The following is a 16,197-nucleotide window of genomic DNA, read 5'->3' as shown; positions in this document are numbered from 1 at the left end:
CATCGACACAATCGATTTTATCATTGGCTTTATTTTGTTTCCATTTAAATAACGATGACATAACAGTAACTTTGAAGTTTGCCTCTCCAAATTGTATGTCACTGAAGTCATAAAACGGAATGTAGAGATTCGTGTTCGCAGCTGTACCTTTATTGTTTTATATTGTTATACTTTATATATTACGAATCTTTTGAGAATCTATATTTATTGACTATAAACACGTCTTTCTATCTTATTCATAAAAAGGGAAATAGTTTTTGATTGTTATTATTATATGTAATAATATTAAGTACAAAATGGAAGTAGTGGAGATACAGAATACAAAGAAGCAGTTTCAACTACCATGCCAGAAGCCAGCAAAATGCCCCTGTGACATTAAAGTAACGAGCCCACTAATTTTTCTATTATAATTTCCGACTGATAAAATGGGTGATTTAATATTGTGCATATCTAGTGCACAAGAAAATACGTGCAACCGTCTCGAGCAAAGTCATTCGCTCCGGTGAGAACGTATAAGCCTCCTTCGAAATTATTCGAAGATAATACCACATATCACTTATCATATTTAAACGTGGATCATGCGGAAATGCGACGCAGCCGATCTCAACCTATCCGACCCAAACCTGCTCTTACTAAATCCGATGCTCGATTTCTCGGTGAAACGACTAATCAATTGAGTTACAAACATATTGGGAGTATTCCTAAAACAAAACCAATCATACCCAGGCAAAGGTAACGAGTTTAAAGAATTGAAACGAATGAAATTAAGAAATCTGTTAGATGTCACTCTCTGATGTGTTAGGCCGATGATCGGATCTGGTCGAATGGAGTCTGTTACCACAATTCGTCAGGATTACCCGCGTAAATATGTGGACAAACCAGAAATTATAATACCTTGTGGGAACATTCGTTTAAGTTCCGGCAAGCTGGATGCTAGTACCACAGCGAAACTTTCTTATGCGGACCCAGGCTGTACAGAACCGACATTGAACTTCAAACCCATAGCGATTTACTATCCACCGAGTGAACCGATTCTTACTGATACTACACAGAAGTTAAGTTATCAACCTGTTCACATTCCAGAAAGAGATACGTACTCCTGGCAGCAGAAACCAATCTACCAGTATATATGTATTATATTTGAATACCACAGGGGAAAGATATGAAAGTCATACTTTTTGTGTCTTACAAGGGAGGACTTTTATTAAAATACAATATTATAGTATTTGCTAAAATATAATATGCTGTCAACTAGTCTTATGCTACCAAACTTGTTTCTTTATTTTTGTATTAAACATCTGTTTTACTACCTTCTTAGACATCTAAAAAATATTGATTGCCATAATTAAACCCTGTGACTTATTCGATTTAAATAGATAAACCAAAGGGATGTTTTTACTGTAACGTTTATAGAGCTCCAGATGTTGCTATGTGCGGAAAGACAACGTACTCTGAAAGTTTCTTAAAGAACGAAGAGCCATGCATGGAGAAACCTGTACGGCCGACTGCTGCCAATGTCTTTCCTATCGGTGGTGAATTTCACTCAGATACTATTTATAAACAAAGCTATTTGCAATCGGCTATCGTTGAACGAGTGGAACCTGTTATTCCTTGCAATGCTATCTCGAAACCTGATGGCAAAATTTCAACAGATACAACAAGCAAAGTAAATGTGTTTCTGTAACATCTGAAGACATCACAGCAAAAAGAAGACAATTCCAATATTTAAATTATATTTATTGGAAAAGAAAAAAAGTTATAGATTACATATTTAAAGCTTTCACATTCAGAAGTTCAAAAGTTTATTATTACAAATATTAGTTGACTATTAATTTATAGTATATATCAAAAAGTGCTTTGATTTTGAGTTAGTTTATTTAAATTACTGAAAAATGAAACTGTCTCTTTATTCTAACAACCCTTAATTTACTAATAGCATTTGCCATCATCTCTTCCTGTGCATCTCTTATTACTACTCTTTGTTTCCTTCTATATTAATTCTCCTACAGTTGAGTTACCTACCAGTCCAAAGCGAAAGACGTTTGCCGATATTACCCCGAAGCAGAAACATGATAGGCGATGGTCTAATGCAATCCGAAACTACCAACCGTTGCGATTTTGTGGAAAAAATTACATTACGACCGGATCTCATTATTCCATGTGATAATCTTCGAAGCCCGGATACACCTATTGACGACAGAACTACAACGAAACTATCTTACGCGAAACCTGGGCCAGTAGAGTGGGTTAAAAGCTTTAAACCTGTTGTTCAGTATCAGAGGTAGATCAGACATTTCTTATTAGCCAGGCATATTGGGTTGTTGTATACACTTCCGCTCCAAAGTTAAAGGATATTTATTTATATTCGTTCCAAAATTGAAAGAAATTTAACAAAAAAGAAACAACTTTGAGGCCGCAAACAACTTAATAAGTTCTTCTTCCTTTATAAAAGAGACACAATGCTATATGCACATAGATGAATGTCATAAATTGTAATTGTCATTAATTATATATGTATTCTTAGCGAACAGAACTTATCCAGCAACCTAATATTATAACATATTGCGCAATAATTCCTTGACCAACTTGACTAACCAACATACTTTTTACTAAACTGTTAGATCTGAAAAAATTGAATATGACACTATAAACAAACTATCGTATCAGTCTTGGACTCCACTTCCCAAGGAACATATACCATGGGCGTCTAAAGAAAAATATCAGCCACCTTCAGATCCTATGTGTGCCGATACTATTTACCAAGTCAGTTATCCCGCACCCGGATATTACGAAGATACTTGTATGCCAGCTGATTGCGAATGTTTGGATTTCAAATACGACGCTCTCCCGGCACAAATATGTGAAACTGTGACGTGTGAATGAAATACGAACAAAAATAGTTGCAATCTGAGTAACAAAACTTCTGTATAACTTCTCTATTTTCCCATATATAAATTTCTATCGTATATTATAATAGATATTTAGAGGAAAAAAATATTGAATTGTTTAAAACTTGAATAAAAACAATTTAAAAAATCGAATTAAAAGCTATTTTATTCGGTATGTCGATTCGGTATGCGAACACATCTTATATTTTACGCTTATATAATAATAATTATTATTATATATAGAGGAATAAAGGTAATAATAACGTATATATTTTATAAACAGTAAAATTGTTCTCAATAATAAAATAAACTCTAATCTTTGATAAAAGATAATAGACAATAGATTTAATAATAAACAGTATTAACGCACTAGTCTTTCAAAATTTAGTTTATCTTTACATACATCCATACATACACGTGTACGTACGTACACGCATGTACACGATTAGGTACATGCATGCACTCATACATACATAGATACGTACGTACATGGTTTCATACGTACATATATATAATATTATATAATATTTATATTATATATATAGTAAATATAATTAGGATAACGACGACTTCAATCCTATTCAAAAATTTAGCGTATATCGATGTTTTATATACGCGCAACAATTCATAGCTTTTAATAGAGTACATAAACTATAGGGGAGGGAACGATTATTAGAAAACGAATATATAATTATCTATTTTAACCGATAATAGAAACTTCCTACGCTTAGAGATCTAAAAGGTTCACCGAAAAGTTTCAGTTACTTCGGTAACAATTGAAAAATATAAATTCGTCGCATGTCGTACGTCGCACTAAAAATATCACGCACCAAACGGAAATATTCAATTTTAATTTCTCCAAAAATTGTTTAAAGTTGAATTTCAATATAAAAGAGATTTAAATGATAAGAAACATAATATTTCTTCGTTAGTTAAGTTAAACGGCGAGTCGAAGACAAAATTTTTTGCTAAAAATACATGCAACTTGTCTATAAGAGTTTTCAAAAAATATAATGAGCATTAATTCGAAGATTATAAGGCACATATTTAGGTCACGCTGATTACACGTTACACATACTTCATATTAGCGTTGCACAAACCCCGTTTCTCATTCCGGCACGCTGGCCCATTAGTAAATTAAAATTCTTCTTTTTTTTTATTTCATTATTTACATGACTGGACGTGCAAATGATTGTCTGTATTATATTCTACGTATTATCATAGCAATTCTACTTTCAGCTGACATCTAGATCTCATCATTACCTGCTACCAGTTTCTCTTGTGCATTTTTTCCAATTAATAACTAAAAGTTTGATCAGATAATGTAATTCATCTTTTACTTAAGAGAAAAACACAAAGTTCATTTAATCTTATACTTGTAAAACAATTATCGTTACCCTGTATATATAGCATTATAATTGCACACTACACATTAATGTTTCCCTGGTCATGGTAAAGTATTCGTGCACAATATTCGATATTTTGTGGCGAACACTGTTTCTTTTCGAATAAAATCTAAATGGTAGAATAAGACCAGTTTCTACAATCGTGTGTCTCGGATACTTTCGTTCGAACAATATCACTCAATTGAACACTCCATACATTAAATTGTACCGCCGTTACGTAGCAAGCATTTAGTCAAAATCGAAAATTAAGTATTAGGTTTATAAAGCAACATACAGTGTACCATTGCACACGGTACGATCAGGCATACGTAATTTCAACTCAACAATGTTACTACATAAAGACCGATTTCAATCATTCGTTTATAATAGAACTAAAATGTAATAGCTCTGAAACATATTGCACTCTTATATGATGAAAATCAAAGATATGCCACGTTTCTTCGAAGACAAACCTACTTAATAGGTGTGTGTGTGTGTATATATATTTAAGATAATATATATTGCAAACGACGAAAACATTTTTACATCCCTCCCCTATAAAACAACGATAATAACGCATTACATTCGTTGTGTGTACGATTAAAAATATAATTGGGATAAGAAATAAAGATAATTGATCGATAGATAGACACAAGAAATATATCACGCCTGACATACCTATTGTGGCTTAGTGTTGTAGGATTGTATGAACTCGGAGAAGGTAAAGTGATCCAAGTTGAGATTTTCGTCGATCGAGGGGAGTTCGCTGTGACCCATCAGCTCCACATAGTCCATGTCCGGATTCGTTCGCCCAACGCTTGACTGGCCAAGGCCCGGAGCGTAGCTACCACAAATTAAAAGCACAACTCCAATCACTGGCATAGTAATGGACAAGAGACTCTTACTGAATCAAAACGTATTGCATGTGATACGAAACCGATTCGATCCAATTTTGTTCTTTCTTTTTCTTTTTCCTTCTCTCTTGATTGACTACTTTAAAAATTCAATTTATCGCTTATATCATACATACGAATCATTAAGAATCGTCTATTTCGTCGAAACGTGTGACCGATTAGCCTGATAGCCGGTACAACACGGCAAAGGAAATACAAACAACCACAAGAAATCCCCAACCTAGCCAAGATTGATCGGTCACTTGAGAGCTATTATCCCCGATTTCTACTCTATTATAATTACACCTACTGTATGACTCTATTTAGACGAATTTTTATTAAAATTCTAGTGCCACTGCTTCATAACAATTTTGTAATAATGTTTAAATACACTCGATTGCCAGTACTAGAATTGTAACTGTGATTGGAGTTGTGTTTTTATCAGGAGTAGCGTTTATGCATTTAATTTTCCGTTGCTGTGGTTGTACCGGCTTGCTCCAGGCCTATGCCTTCGATTTTTCAAAATTTCGTGTATTACTTTTACACATGCATAGATTCGTAACACATTACTCTTTCACATGGATTTATATATAAAAAGATATATGTATATGTACACACATGTGTGTGCAACACGCACATGTGTATATGTATGAGAGAATATATATTTATACATATAGAATACTATTAGCGATACAACAGCTTTTTCACTTTTATTTGTTTTGTTTTGTAATGCCATGGATAAGCCGTTTCTCTTTAAAGAAAGATAGAGAGAAAAAAAAAGAAAATTTATAAAATTTGGCAGTCTGAGGAGAACGCATATGTTATTGGTCCTTAATCTGTTATTTTTTTATATTCATTATTAGTGCTACAAATTACGTACTATAATTTATGATAGAAACAAAGGAAAAAACAGCGAAAAACTTAAAAAGATCGATGATGTTTACGCCACACATCCAAAGATCCTCCGATCTACTGTATCTACTTTATCCGTTGGACGGATTTCATTACAATTTGCTTTACAAGCAATTTTATATAATTTGAAATATTATAATATAACTGTATTATCCTCTGTACTATAAAGTATCGCGTAAATCTTCAAAATAAGCATGAAACAGTCCATTTATCAACCATTCTATTAAGAACGTATTTCTGTTCTCTTTAAATAGTAGTAAAAACATTCTTGTGGAGGACTTTGGAAATTTAATAGAGGCATTATTGAATTATATCGAACTTTTTAATAATGCCACTTAATACTAATCATATGCTTATTGATAAAAAATTATAATATCAGCATAGAATACTGGATAACATGAAGGTTAACTCTTTGCGGACGGGACCGTTCCGGACAAGAGGTATTGATGCGCGCAGTTGAGAAAATATACACGTTGAACGTTTGCGTTATTCATTGTCGAGGCTTATATTATATTCATTCAATATTTAGTTCATCATCGCTGTCACTATCACTAGAAATATTGAAACTTCTGAACCGATTGCTTGCTTCTACTGCCTGAAGCACTATCGTCGTCTTCTATCTTGTCAAGTTCAAAATAATATTCGTCATCACTACCATCACTATCGAACATGTCCTTTCTAGATTTTGTAGGCATCGTGTATAAGGTATTATAAAAAATATATAAAATATATAAAAAGCTTGCTGATTCGTCTGGTAATGCCATTGAAAGACTGAAATTCGTTTTAACTCGACCATCATCCTACATCGCAAGTTTACGTTAAACGGAAGATAAGGTCTCATCGTTAAAGATCTATAATTTTCTTTCATCAAAAACATAATACTGTTTAGTTTACTATACTTATGCGTAAATACGCGTAAATATTTCAGAAAAATAGACGTACGCTAGCCACTTCAAAATAAGTGTCTGGAACTGTGAACAGATTCTGGCGGCTATTTGCCGATACTCGTCCTCAAAGGGTTAATTTAAAGCAAAATCTAATTGTAATCGTCAGTATCGTGTACATAATAAAGTATGCTTTTTCTCAAAATTGTCTTTATGCATCCAGTATTCTTCAGTATACAATTTATTTAATCGTAAATAAAATTGTTTGATAGGGCTTAACGTTACTTACACTTTCATTTTACGTTATAGTAATCAGATATAAAAATTTTCAAAATTTCATTAAAAAGTTTACAAAATTTGAAACTACAATATTATTGTAAATTATAATATTTGCTAAATGTTCGCAAAAAGAAAACATACAAAAAACAATACTGACATTCATCTGCACAGATAGAATATAAAAGACATGCAAAGTGTTAGTTGTAGGAATGTGTCGTTTCTGCCTTTTGGAATCTCTTCATTAATCTATTTTTATTGATCAAACATTAAGTACTCAAACATTATATCGATTCGATATGTTATTAATAAACAGTACATACGATAGTCGTATAATATTATATAAAATAATTATTGCAGTCGCCGGAAACGGTATGTTATGAGTTAAAAAATTCAGACACACTTCTTAGAACATATACTTGTCCGATATTTAAATACATTGCACGAAAGAAACAAAAAAGAATCTTTGCATATCTTATATTGAAATTTCTATGGCAGCTTATATTAATTAAAAAAATGTATATGATACGATTGATATTTTAAATCCAGGGGACTGACCTGGAAGCCACTGATGGAGTATCACGCGTTACAGAGGGGTCTGGACTGTGCGCTTGAAATATAGTTGATGGTGTTGCTGGATAACTACCACCGGGACCACTTTGACCGCTACTTCCTACTCCTACTACGGAGGAATGCGACGGTGTTTGACCACCAACACCAGGCCCACCCCAACCAGGTACGTGCGTTACCAAAAACGGTTTCACATATCCATTTGCCGATGTAGATTGATTTTCTATGATAAAATATATTTTACACAATCTCAATTCAAAGTATTACGAAAATGAATAAAAGTGAAGAAACGAGAATAAAGGATATTTACCTGTAAATGGCGTGTAATATTTAGAAAATGCTTGATCTTTCGATATGTCTGGATAGAGATAAAGCAGGTGTTGTAAATCGGACACACGGTCAGCTAAACTACGTATCGCAAAATCTTTGCTCGTGAAAGGTTGTAACATGAAAACTTCAGTCTGATCTACAAATATTAATATAAAATTAGAGAATATTGACTGAAAGAGAAAACAGTAACGACTCTAGTTCAAAGTAGTAAAATGTATAGATATTTACCTCCAACCCAAGCAATAGTAACACCACCAAGTTCAGAATCTGAAAAACGCATTAAAAATGTTCCTGACGCACAACTCGCCAACATTTCTTCTGCTTGTCTCTTTCTCACAAATCCCAATATATAACCGTCCATCCATTGACTTTTTAAATGCTCCCTGGTTAATTTCATCACAGCATAAAACCATTCCCAAAACGTAAAATTTCTTTCTGGTAATGGCTCTTTGCAAAACTGTGCCCAACTCAAAAGCAAACTAGAGTAGTCTTGCCCACTTGCATTACCACCGCGAAACGCTTTTTCCGCGAGAAATCGTAAATTATCTTCCGTTAATGAACGACCTGTCGCAGATTTAAATTTAACATTTAATGCTTCAGCTACTTGACCCCATGGAACTTTATCAGGCACTGCGAATGGTACTCTTCCAGGTTCAGCAAATGCATTATCCCATGTAACTGTAGCCCATGCGTGTGGTTCTTGATTTCCATGTACAATTACTACAACTGGTAAACTTAGAGTCCAAACTGCGAATACCAATTCACCTCCTCCAACGCTAAATTGTGATTGAAAGAGAAGGGAAAATTTTTCATCCATCACAGATTCCGTTCCTTTTTTTTCTGCTCTTTTGATCTTTTTTAATTGCATATTACGAAAGCTTACAGAGAGTTGTCTTGTTGCCTAGAAAGCAAAAGCATGATGGTTCATGTTTTGTTTAAGCAATATGGTGAATTATGATAATTTTATTTTCTTCTTCTTACCTGATGATATTCCATCGTCCCCGTATTATTTAAGATTTCACCGCTAGCTTCTCCATTCTTTGCCATTTTATCGCTCTTTAATAAAGCATTTGCTTGAGCTTCACTGATAATGCTCACCTTAACTTGAGGAGGAGTCATGTGAACATTCAATTTTCCGCCAACAAGCAAGCGTACTGTACTTGTAAAACGAGTATTAGTTTTCATTACTTGCGGCGGTTGTTTTTCTATGATGAATGTACTTGTAACTAACGAACTAAGTAACTGTGTAATTTGGGCATTTAAAGTAGGAAGAATATCTTGCATTCCTGGTGGTTCTAACGAAAATTTTTGCTTTAAACGTTCTGCTTCTTTAATTTGTTGACGATTAAGCCAAATTAATTCAGCTAAGCTTTCACACCATTCTTGAATAGAATCCAAATTGCTGTTAAATAGCGCGCCATTTCCTGCTAGTTGTTGATCTCTTTTCCATCTAAATAAATATGTATTTTTATCTTTAGAACTTGCACAATTATTTGAAGAGAAAGAAATTGAACAAGTTTTACCTAATAAGTTCATCGTCTAAGACTCTAGATTGCAAGCTATTTAATCTAGTAATAGTATCTTTCAGTTTGTCAGCTAATGTCAGTCGTAATTGCATTAAACCTGCTACTTTATGGTTCAGTAATTGTTCTTGCTGCTCTTTTTGCCTATAATAACATTATTTTCATTATTTAGGTTTTATTATTATATACATCTATAAGATAGAACACCTGATATTATTTTAATTTAGATCAATATTATTATCTATAGCAAAAAATATTGCAGATCAAAGGAGATTAGTAAATTAAGATGATAATATCAAGTGCCTCATCCTACAGTAGATATACACTATATTATTAACCCTTTGTCCTACCCGCCAACTCCCGATTGCTCGGGCCACAATGAACAAGAAGGTCGATCACGCGTCAAGCCAGTTAGCTGTTTAGCCGTGTGCTCGAACTTGCGCAAAATGTATGCACCTTATGACATGTATATTTCGACGCAACGAAAAGAATTGTGAAATAATAAACATATTTGGGCACAACTAATACTTTTAAGATGTCTGGGAAGTAATTATGATCGATTCATCAGTAAACTAAACTAAATATTAATTTACAAATTGTTACTGATACATTATCCACTTTCAAATAATAAATCATTTTTAATTAATAATATTTTGAGAAAACTCGTAGAAAATTAATAATCTTCAACTGTGTGATATTTTCCTAAACAGTGAAACACAATAGGAAACACAATATTATCATCATTATCAATATCAGAAGAATCTACCGAATCACTATCCACAATAATAACATACTTCTCACTACTATCATCAATATTAGATTTTCTTTTTACTGACATGATAGGTATAAGGGTTGTTTAATTCTTTCAGGGAATTATAACCTAAGCGTGTGAACATAACAAAGAATTACACGTAACTAAAGTAAGAAAATATGGAGCGCAACTGAACCACGAGTCTGACTCATGTTGTTTACATTTGTCCTGAATGAAGTATCGCGAGCCAGGCTAGTGTTATTTACATTTGGTCTGCTTATTGCTTTTGTCCCAAATATTTACTACAGGTTTCACTCCTTGTTGTAGAACAAAGGGATAATTATATAAATATTTAAATACCTTCTAATTTTTTTCTCCATATCTAAATTTTGTTGATTTTGTGGTTGTGTTGCAAGATGTTGAAGATGAGCATTTAGCTTAGTACATTCGTGATAACTAATAGCAAATGCCTCCTGTTCTTGCTCCATTTTTCGCAAATCTTCTCCAGTTTCTTGAGTTCTACGTCGCAAAGACTCAACATGTTGGGCTATTTCAGCTATAGCATCACTAATCAATCCTACTTTCCCTCCTGCCATACTCATTAATGCACCTCCTAAATTCTCTACTTGAGATACTAATTTCATTTCTGTACCTAGGCAATGTCTAATTATTCTAAATAACGCTGTAGGATTATGTGTATATCTCTGCTGCATTAAAAAAAAAATACATTGTGTAAAATTAATATGGTTCAAATTAATTATTAACGCTTCATTACAAAACTTACACGAAAATTTTTTGCAGCTTCCATTAATTTTAATTTTGTTAAAAACATGTCATCTGTGTTTAATGAAGCTGCCTTAGTTTCTAATTCTTGAATTAGAGATCTCACAAGAGTAGCTATATATTGTTCATATTGTGGATTATCAGGTTCTATATCAGTCCTATAATAAAAATATTGCTCCAAATACTCTATATACATATATATATAAATTAAAAGATAGATGAAAGCAAATATATTTAACTTACCACATTTTTTCTTCTATCCAAGAAGATAAAAAGTGTCGGACCTCAATCGGAAAATGTTCTCCATAAACTGAACGTACTTCTTGCAATGCATCTTGTGGTAATTGTTGTGCTTTTGCCCACAGTGACATTTTGATTGTAATTATAAATTCTTTACCTTAAACATATTTAGTTGCATTATTATTTTTCACTAATTAACATCAATGTTTTCATTAAGAACATTAGAAGTGTTTGCTCTAAAAATAATATAACCACAAACTAACAATCTATTTGATATTTGAAAGTATTACATTTTCAAATTTATTAAATGATATATTTAATAAAGATGTATTCATTAGATATTTCGTCTATATTTATTACAGAATGTGTAGTATCAGTATTAGCTGATAAAACGAAATGCTCGATATTATCAGAAACCGTACATTCTTTTAAAGTGGATATATATACTTCCGAAACTCAAGTAAGAAAAATTACATATATTTAATATTATGTTTAAAGATATTGAATAAATTGAATTAAATAAAATAAGTTTATCGATTATTCAATTTTTAATTTAATTTTTTGAATAAATTAAAAGAAAAGAGTATGATATCGAAATTAAGAAATAACAGAACGTAACGTATTGCAATAACGCGTAAATAGATAAGCGGGAGGGGCGAAAGAAAAAGATGTTCACTTTAAGAATTGGTTACACTCACCTGCTGCTAGTCCGCAGACAGAAGCAACTAGGATTTGTACTGTATGATTCCGATACCTTCAGTTTGCTTCGATTTGTTGAAGATGTAACCTTTGAACTGATCAAACTCTGTCTACCGCGCAATAATTGTAAACGTAATGATTGAGGGACCGGTCGCACTCGTGAATCGCATCAATAACTCTCCCCCTTCTGTGTTACTCACATCAACGCGGACGTCGACGAAGTCCCGCGAACGGAAGAATTCCGAGAATTTCTTACCGTAAATGGCGCGACACAAAAGGGAGAGGGTAGGGCACGTGACGAAGCACCAATTACGCATACGCAAAATCATGATTTTCTCAGGGACGTACCAAATGGGAGAAAATATTTTTATCTTTGATTTCAATAATTTTCTTTGTGATTCTTTTACATCAATGAAATATATCTTAGTTGTATTTTCCTTATAAGTTTATCGCAGGAAAAAACACGTTATATCACAGCACCATTAATTTGATAACTTTTCGATAAATCAATAACTACTAAACATGGCGGAAAAGGAGGGAAGAGTAAAGAGAGAAAATTTGCATATTAAAATGTACAATTATTCACTCTCCATACATGATACAAAAAGCGTATAAAGAATATTTTCTTAAATGTTTACATAACGTTATAAAACATTAGAACAACAAATGTTATAAAATGTGTAAAAATACTGTACAAATATAAATATGTAATATTTATATAAATACCTTTGTTTCCTTTGTTTCAAAATGACTTAACAGTTTGAAGAATTAAAGGTGGAAGTATAAGGAATACAGCACCAGTAAGATATGTTGCCTTACTACCAATACACCAGAAAGCTGAAATAATAATTCTATATAAATTACTGAATTAAATGATTCAATATTTTATCTTTACCTGAAGAAGCTACAATAGGTCCACAAGCTCGTGCTAATGCTCCAAGAGAACGAAAAACACCTGTTATTGCACCTTTTTGATGATCAGGACCAATACGTGTTACAAGCGTCATCATACATGTAACAACCATGGCAGTTGCTATAATATATGAAAAAGATATAAAATTTTTATTTATTTTAATCAAATATGATGAATAATCCATAGATATTTGTTGTATTTCATATACATAAATTTATGTCACAATATACTCACAAATTGCAAACAGAAATACTCCAACTGACAATGTCAATATATCATTTGCTAAACCTACACAGATAAATGCTGGAATAATCAGCCATAAACCCTAAAATATTTAATATATAATAATATAATTTAATCAATATAAAATTAATAATAGCAGAAATATCTGCTCTGTATTTTCAAAATATTTACCAATCCTGCAACAGACTTCGTTTTATTAGGTGGAATTGTTCGTACCCAACTTCCCTGCAAAATTGCCATAACTAATCCAATTCCCAAAAACATCCATCCTTGTTGCATGCTTGTAAATTTAAACAAATAATGAGTTAAGAAAGTTAAGGTAAATTCCAAGCCACTATACACGAACAAATATATGAAATATGCACAACCCAGTGTTTTTAAATCCTTTTTGTCTGAAATTGTATATATATATGTATATATATAATTTTTATTGATTTCTATAGAATTTATAATATGCTAACTGCTAATATGTTAACTTTACCTTGCAAAGTTAACCCAGACACTCCATTAAATTGGAATAGATCTATAGGATTAATGTAAGTAAGAATTCCAGAGACACCAGTTACAAAATTACTGGTTCTACAATTCAACGGTAAAGATTCTTTTAAGTAGCAAACAGTAAAAAACAAATCACTCGCTGCCAAGAAAAGAGCAAATACTGCAGGTATTATGTACCAAGTCCCTTTTCTATTATCACTAGAAATCCATGAAAAAAATGCTCCTATCATTGGACCTGCTACAAAGCCTATAGAGAAAGCTATACCAACAAGTGCCTGAAAATAAGGAAAGATTAACTTATTTCTTTATTTACATTCATCTGTCTTCAATGTATGTTGTATTTATTCATATGTTTATCTTAAACTTTACCATTGCTTTTCCCCTTGTTTTTGGAGATGTAACATCGCTAATGATAGCCATTGATAAATTAATATTCCCTTTACTAATACCTCCAACAAATCTTGCTAATACAAATATAGCAAAATTACAAGAAAATGCCCATAACAGGTAAGACAATGCAATACCTGTTAAACAAAATATCATCAATGGTTTCCTTCCATATATATCCGATAACGCTCCTACTATCGGAGCACTCAAAAATTGTAGGAAAGAATACATAGAACCAAGAAAACCTATAAGATAAATTATACACCTATGTTAATACATATTAATATATCAATAACTTAAATAAAATGAGGAAAAAAACTAACCACCGTAAAGTACTGTATTGACTTTATCAGGAGCATCAAAAAATTTTCTTGCATTTTGTATATAATACAAAATTTTAAAATATATTCCTTGATTATCTTCTATTTCTTTATAATAGTCTAATAAAGCTGGTAACAATGGTAATATCATAGTAAATGCCAAAAGGTCCAGCAGTAAAGAAATAAATACTATCTGGACAGTATTATCTTTTATTTTAGCCATTATTGAATATAATATAATATAACAGCAAAAGTACTTAATATAAAAACTTTTAAATAATACTGTAATTTAAAACATAAACTATGGTCCACTTGTATCAAATGGACCATTAATATTTTTAATATTTCATAGCTTCCTCTTATTAATTATCTGCATAGTTGATAGGTGAACAATTTCACTTTGACATTTTACACAACAATCTTTGTAGCAGGAATTAATTCTTCTGAAAATGTGAAGCTTTGCTTAGCTGTGATACTTTCTATTTGTGTCATCATAAATACTTTGAAGAATTAATTCCGAGTGAAAGGATTTGACCTACTTTTCCTTGTATCTCTATTTCGGTAATTCCTTACCGACTGTTCGTGCAATCAATAAGAAAGAAATCTGTTTTATTATTGGACCAAAGCATTGGGGAATAAAATATTTTTTATTGTTCTATCATTCAAAGTAGTTTACAAAATTATTTATAATTATATCTCTATATATACTATGGTCTTTAGAACTTTTATATACCAAAAAATAAATCCTTCCTTTATTATGATTTACATTAACATATTAACTGCCGCAATAATTTATAACTGCTGTTATGTTAAAAAATAAAATTGATAGGACGTGTATAATTATATATAGATTATATATTTCCGAAATATTTTCATTTCTGGTATTACCAAAATAGTATCAGTAAATGATAATGATATAAATAAAAAAGAAATGGAATAAGTTCCCAAGAAAATTGTCCGAAATAATAAGATATCTTTTATATATATTTGCATTGTAATAATGAATATTGTATTCATCAAATCATGATTAATCAGTAGTTTGTTTTTATTTGCCAGTGAAGCGAAAAATAGCACAAACAGGCGCACCCAGAAACATTATGTATGTTCAACTTCCGGTTGTTATAGACGATATAAAGTATTTGTATACACGGACACGTTTGAATTCGACCACGGATTCACTTCCTCGATACGAACAAAGATCTTTTGAATTTCGTCTCGAAGTGTAACGTCGCTCGGAACGACCGTTTGTTAACTCAATACGTTATTACGAATAGATAGATCATTATGCATAAAATCTTTTTCATTTAATGTAAACGCAGATTAAACAGATTACAAAAAATAGAAACATTTGTTTAACATCACTAATTGTATTAATGGTAACACAAACATTTTTATAGAGTATAATATTAAAAATAAGAATTTCTTTATTAATGCAGGGTGATTGAAAAATTGGTCGATCTATACTTTACACATATACATACATAATTTAGATAGCGTACATATGAACGGCTAACAGATATAAAGGTTCAATAGTTTGAAAAAATTAACGAAAATAACACATTTTTTTCTATTATTATATACACTATTAATTCATATATGTATTTGTACGTAATGTGAAATTATAGGAATAGCTTCAAACTACGCATAGAACAGGTGGTCTAGAAGGCAGTATGTAGTGTTATATCGTGATGAAAATTTAAGC

At 31.8% G+C, this 16,197-nt stretch overlaps 3 protein-coding genes across 3 annotated transcripts; 1 reads left to right on the top strand and 2 right to left on the bottom strand.

Annotated features, from left to right (window-relative positions):
- The first annotated feature begins 2 nt into the window (after positions 1 to 2).
- On the top strand, positions 3 to 3,666 carry LOC122576027 (stabilizer of axonemal microtubules 1-like). The gene is made up of 6 exons (XM_043745732.1): positions 3 to 380; positions 455 to 732; positions 803 to 1,123; positions 1,414 to 1,666; positions 2,010 to 2,281; positions 2,622 to 3,666. The coding sequence occupies exons 1-6, from the start codon at positions 297 to 299 to the stop codon at positions 2,881 to 2,883; spliced, it is 1,470 nt and encodes a 489-aa protein (XP_043601667.1). The 5' UTR covers positions 3 to 296; the 3' UTR covers positions 2,884 to 3,666.
- LOC122576024 (signal transducer and activator of transcription 5B) lies at positions 3,207 to 12,313 on the bottom strand. Its single transcript, XM_043745728.1, has 10 exons — positions 12,134 to 12,313; positions 11,439 to 11,592; positions 11,197 to 11,353; positions 10,773 to 11,119; positions 9,662 to 9,805; positions 9,120 to 9,588; positions 8,367 to 9,039; positions 8,119 to 8,274; positions 7,797 to 8,031; positions 3,207 to 5,117 (listed from the first exon to the last, which is right to left on the bottom strand). Exons 2-10 carry the CDS (start codon positions 11,564 to 11,566, stop codon positions 4,952 to 4,954), a joined length of 2,475 nt encoding a protein of 824 aa, XP_043601663.1. The 5' UTR covers positions 11,567 to 11,592; positions 12,134 to 12,313; the 3' UTR covers positions 3,207 to 4,951.
- LOC122576026 (major facilitator superfamily domain-containing protein 10) lies at positions 12,132 to 15,063 on the bottom strand. Its single transcript, XM_043745731.1, has 7 exons — positions 14,499 to 15,063; positions 14,158 to 14,420; positions 13,772 to 14,063; positions 13,462 to 13,682; positions 13,282 to 13,372; positions 13,030 to 13,167; positions 12,132 to 12,971 (listed from the first exon to the last, which is right to left on the bottom strand). The coding sequence occupies exons 1-7, from the start codon at positions 14,716 to 14,718 to the stop codon at positions 12,877 to 12,879; spliced, it is 1,320 nt and encodes a 439-aa protein (XP_043601666.1). The 5' UTR covers positions 14,719 to 15,063; the 3' UTR covers positions 12,132 to 12,876.
- Positions 15,064 to 16,197: the final 1,134 nt, after the last annotated feature.

Source organism: Bombus pyrosoma, linkage group LG15 (genome assembly GCF_014825855.1).
Source record: "Bombus pyrosoma isolate SC7728 linkage group LG15, ASM1482585v1, whole genome shotgun sequence".
NCBI classification, from domain to species: Eukaryota; Metazoa; Arthropoda; class Insecta; order Hymenoptera; family Apidae; genus Bombus; species Bombus pyrosoma.
The sequence above is the reverse complement of the archived record's forward strand: the minus strand, read 5'-3'. Positions and strand labels throughout refer to the sequence as shown.

What these genes read in the sequence shown, in the direction of transcription:
- LOC122576027 (XM_043745732.1), top strand. Translation starts at nt 297, where the DNA reads ATGGAAGTAGTGGAGATACAGAATACAAAGAAGCAGTTTCAACTACCA. An exon ending in AATGCCCCTGTGACATTAAA is followed by an intron (nt 381 to 454) that starts GTAACGAGCCCA and finishes GTGCATATCTAG; the next exon opens with TGCACAAGAAAATACGTGCA. An exon ending in CCTGTTGTTCAGTATCAGAG is followed by an intron (nt 2,282 to 2,621) that starts GTAGATCAGACA and finishes CTAAACTGTTAG; the next exon opens with ATCTGAAAAAATTGAATATG.
- LOC122576024 (XM_043745728.1), bottom strand. Translation starts at nt 11,566, where the DNA reads ATGTCACTGTGGGCAAAAGCACAACAATTACCACAAGATGCATTGCAA. An exon ending in TGGATAGAAGAAAAAATGTG is followed by an intron (nt 11,354 to 11,438) that starts GTAAGTTAAATA and finishes TTTTTATTATAG; the next exon opens with GACTGATATAGAACCTGATA. An exon ending in ATGGAGAAAAAAATTAGAAG is followed by an intron (nt 9,806 to 10,772) that starts GTATTTAAATAT and finishes ATGTTATTATAG; the next exon opens with GCAAAAAGAGCAGCAAGAAC.
- LOC122576026 (XM_043745731.1), bottom strand. Translation starts at nt 14,718, where the DNA reads ATGGCTAAAATAAAAGATAATACTGTCCAGATAGTATTTATTTCTTTA. An exon ending in CAATACAGTACTTTACGGTG is followed by an intron (nt 14,421 to 14,498) that starts GTTAGTTTTTTT and finishes TTTATCTTATAG; the next exon opens with GTTTTCTTGGTTCTATGTAT. An exon ending in CGAAGTCTGTTGCAGGATTG is followed by an intron (nt 13,373 to 13,461) that starts GTAAATATTTTG and finishes TAAATATTTTAG; the next exon opens with GGTTTATGGCTGATTATTCC.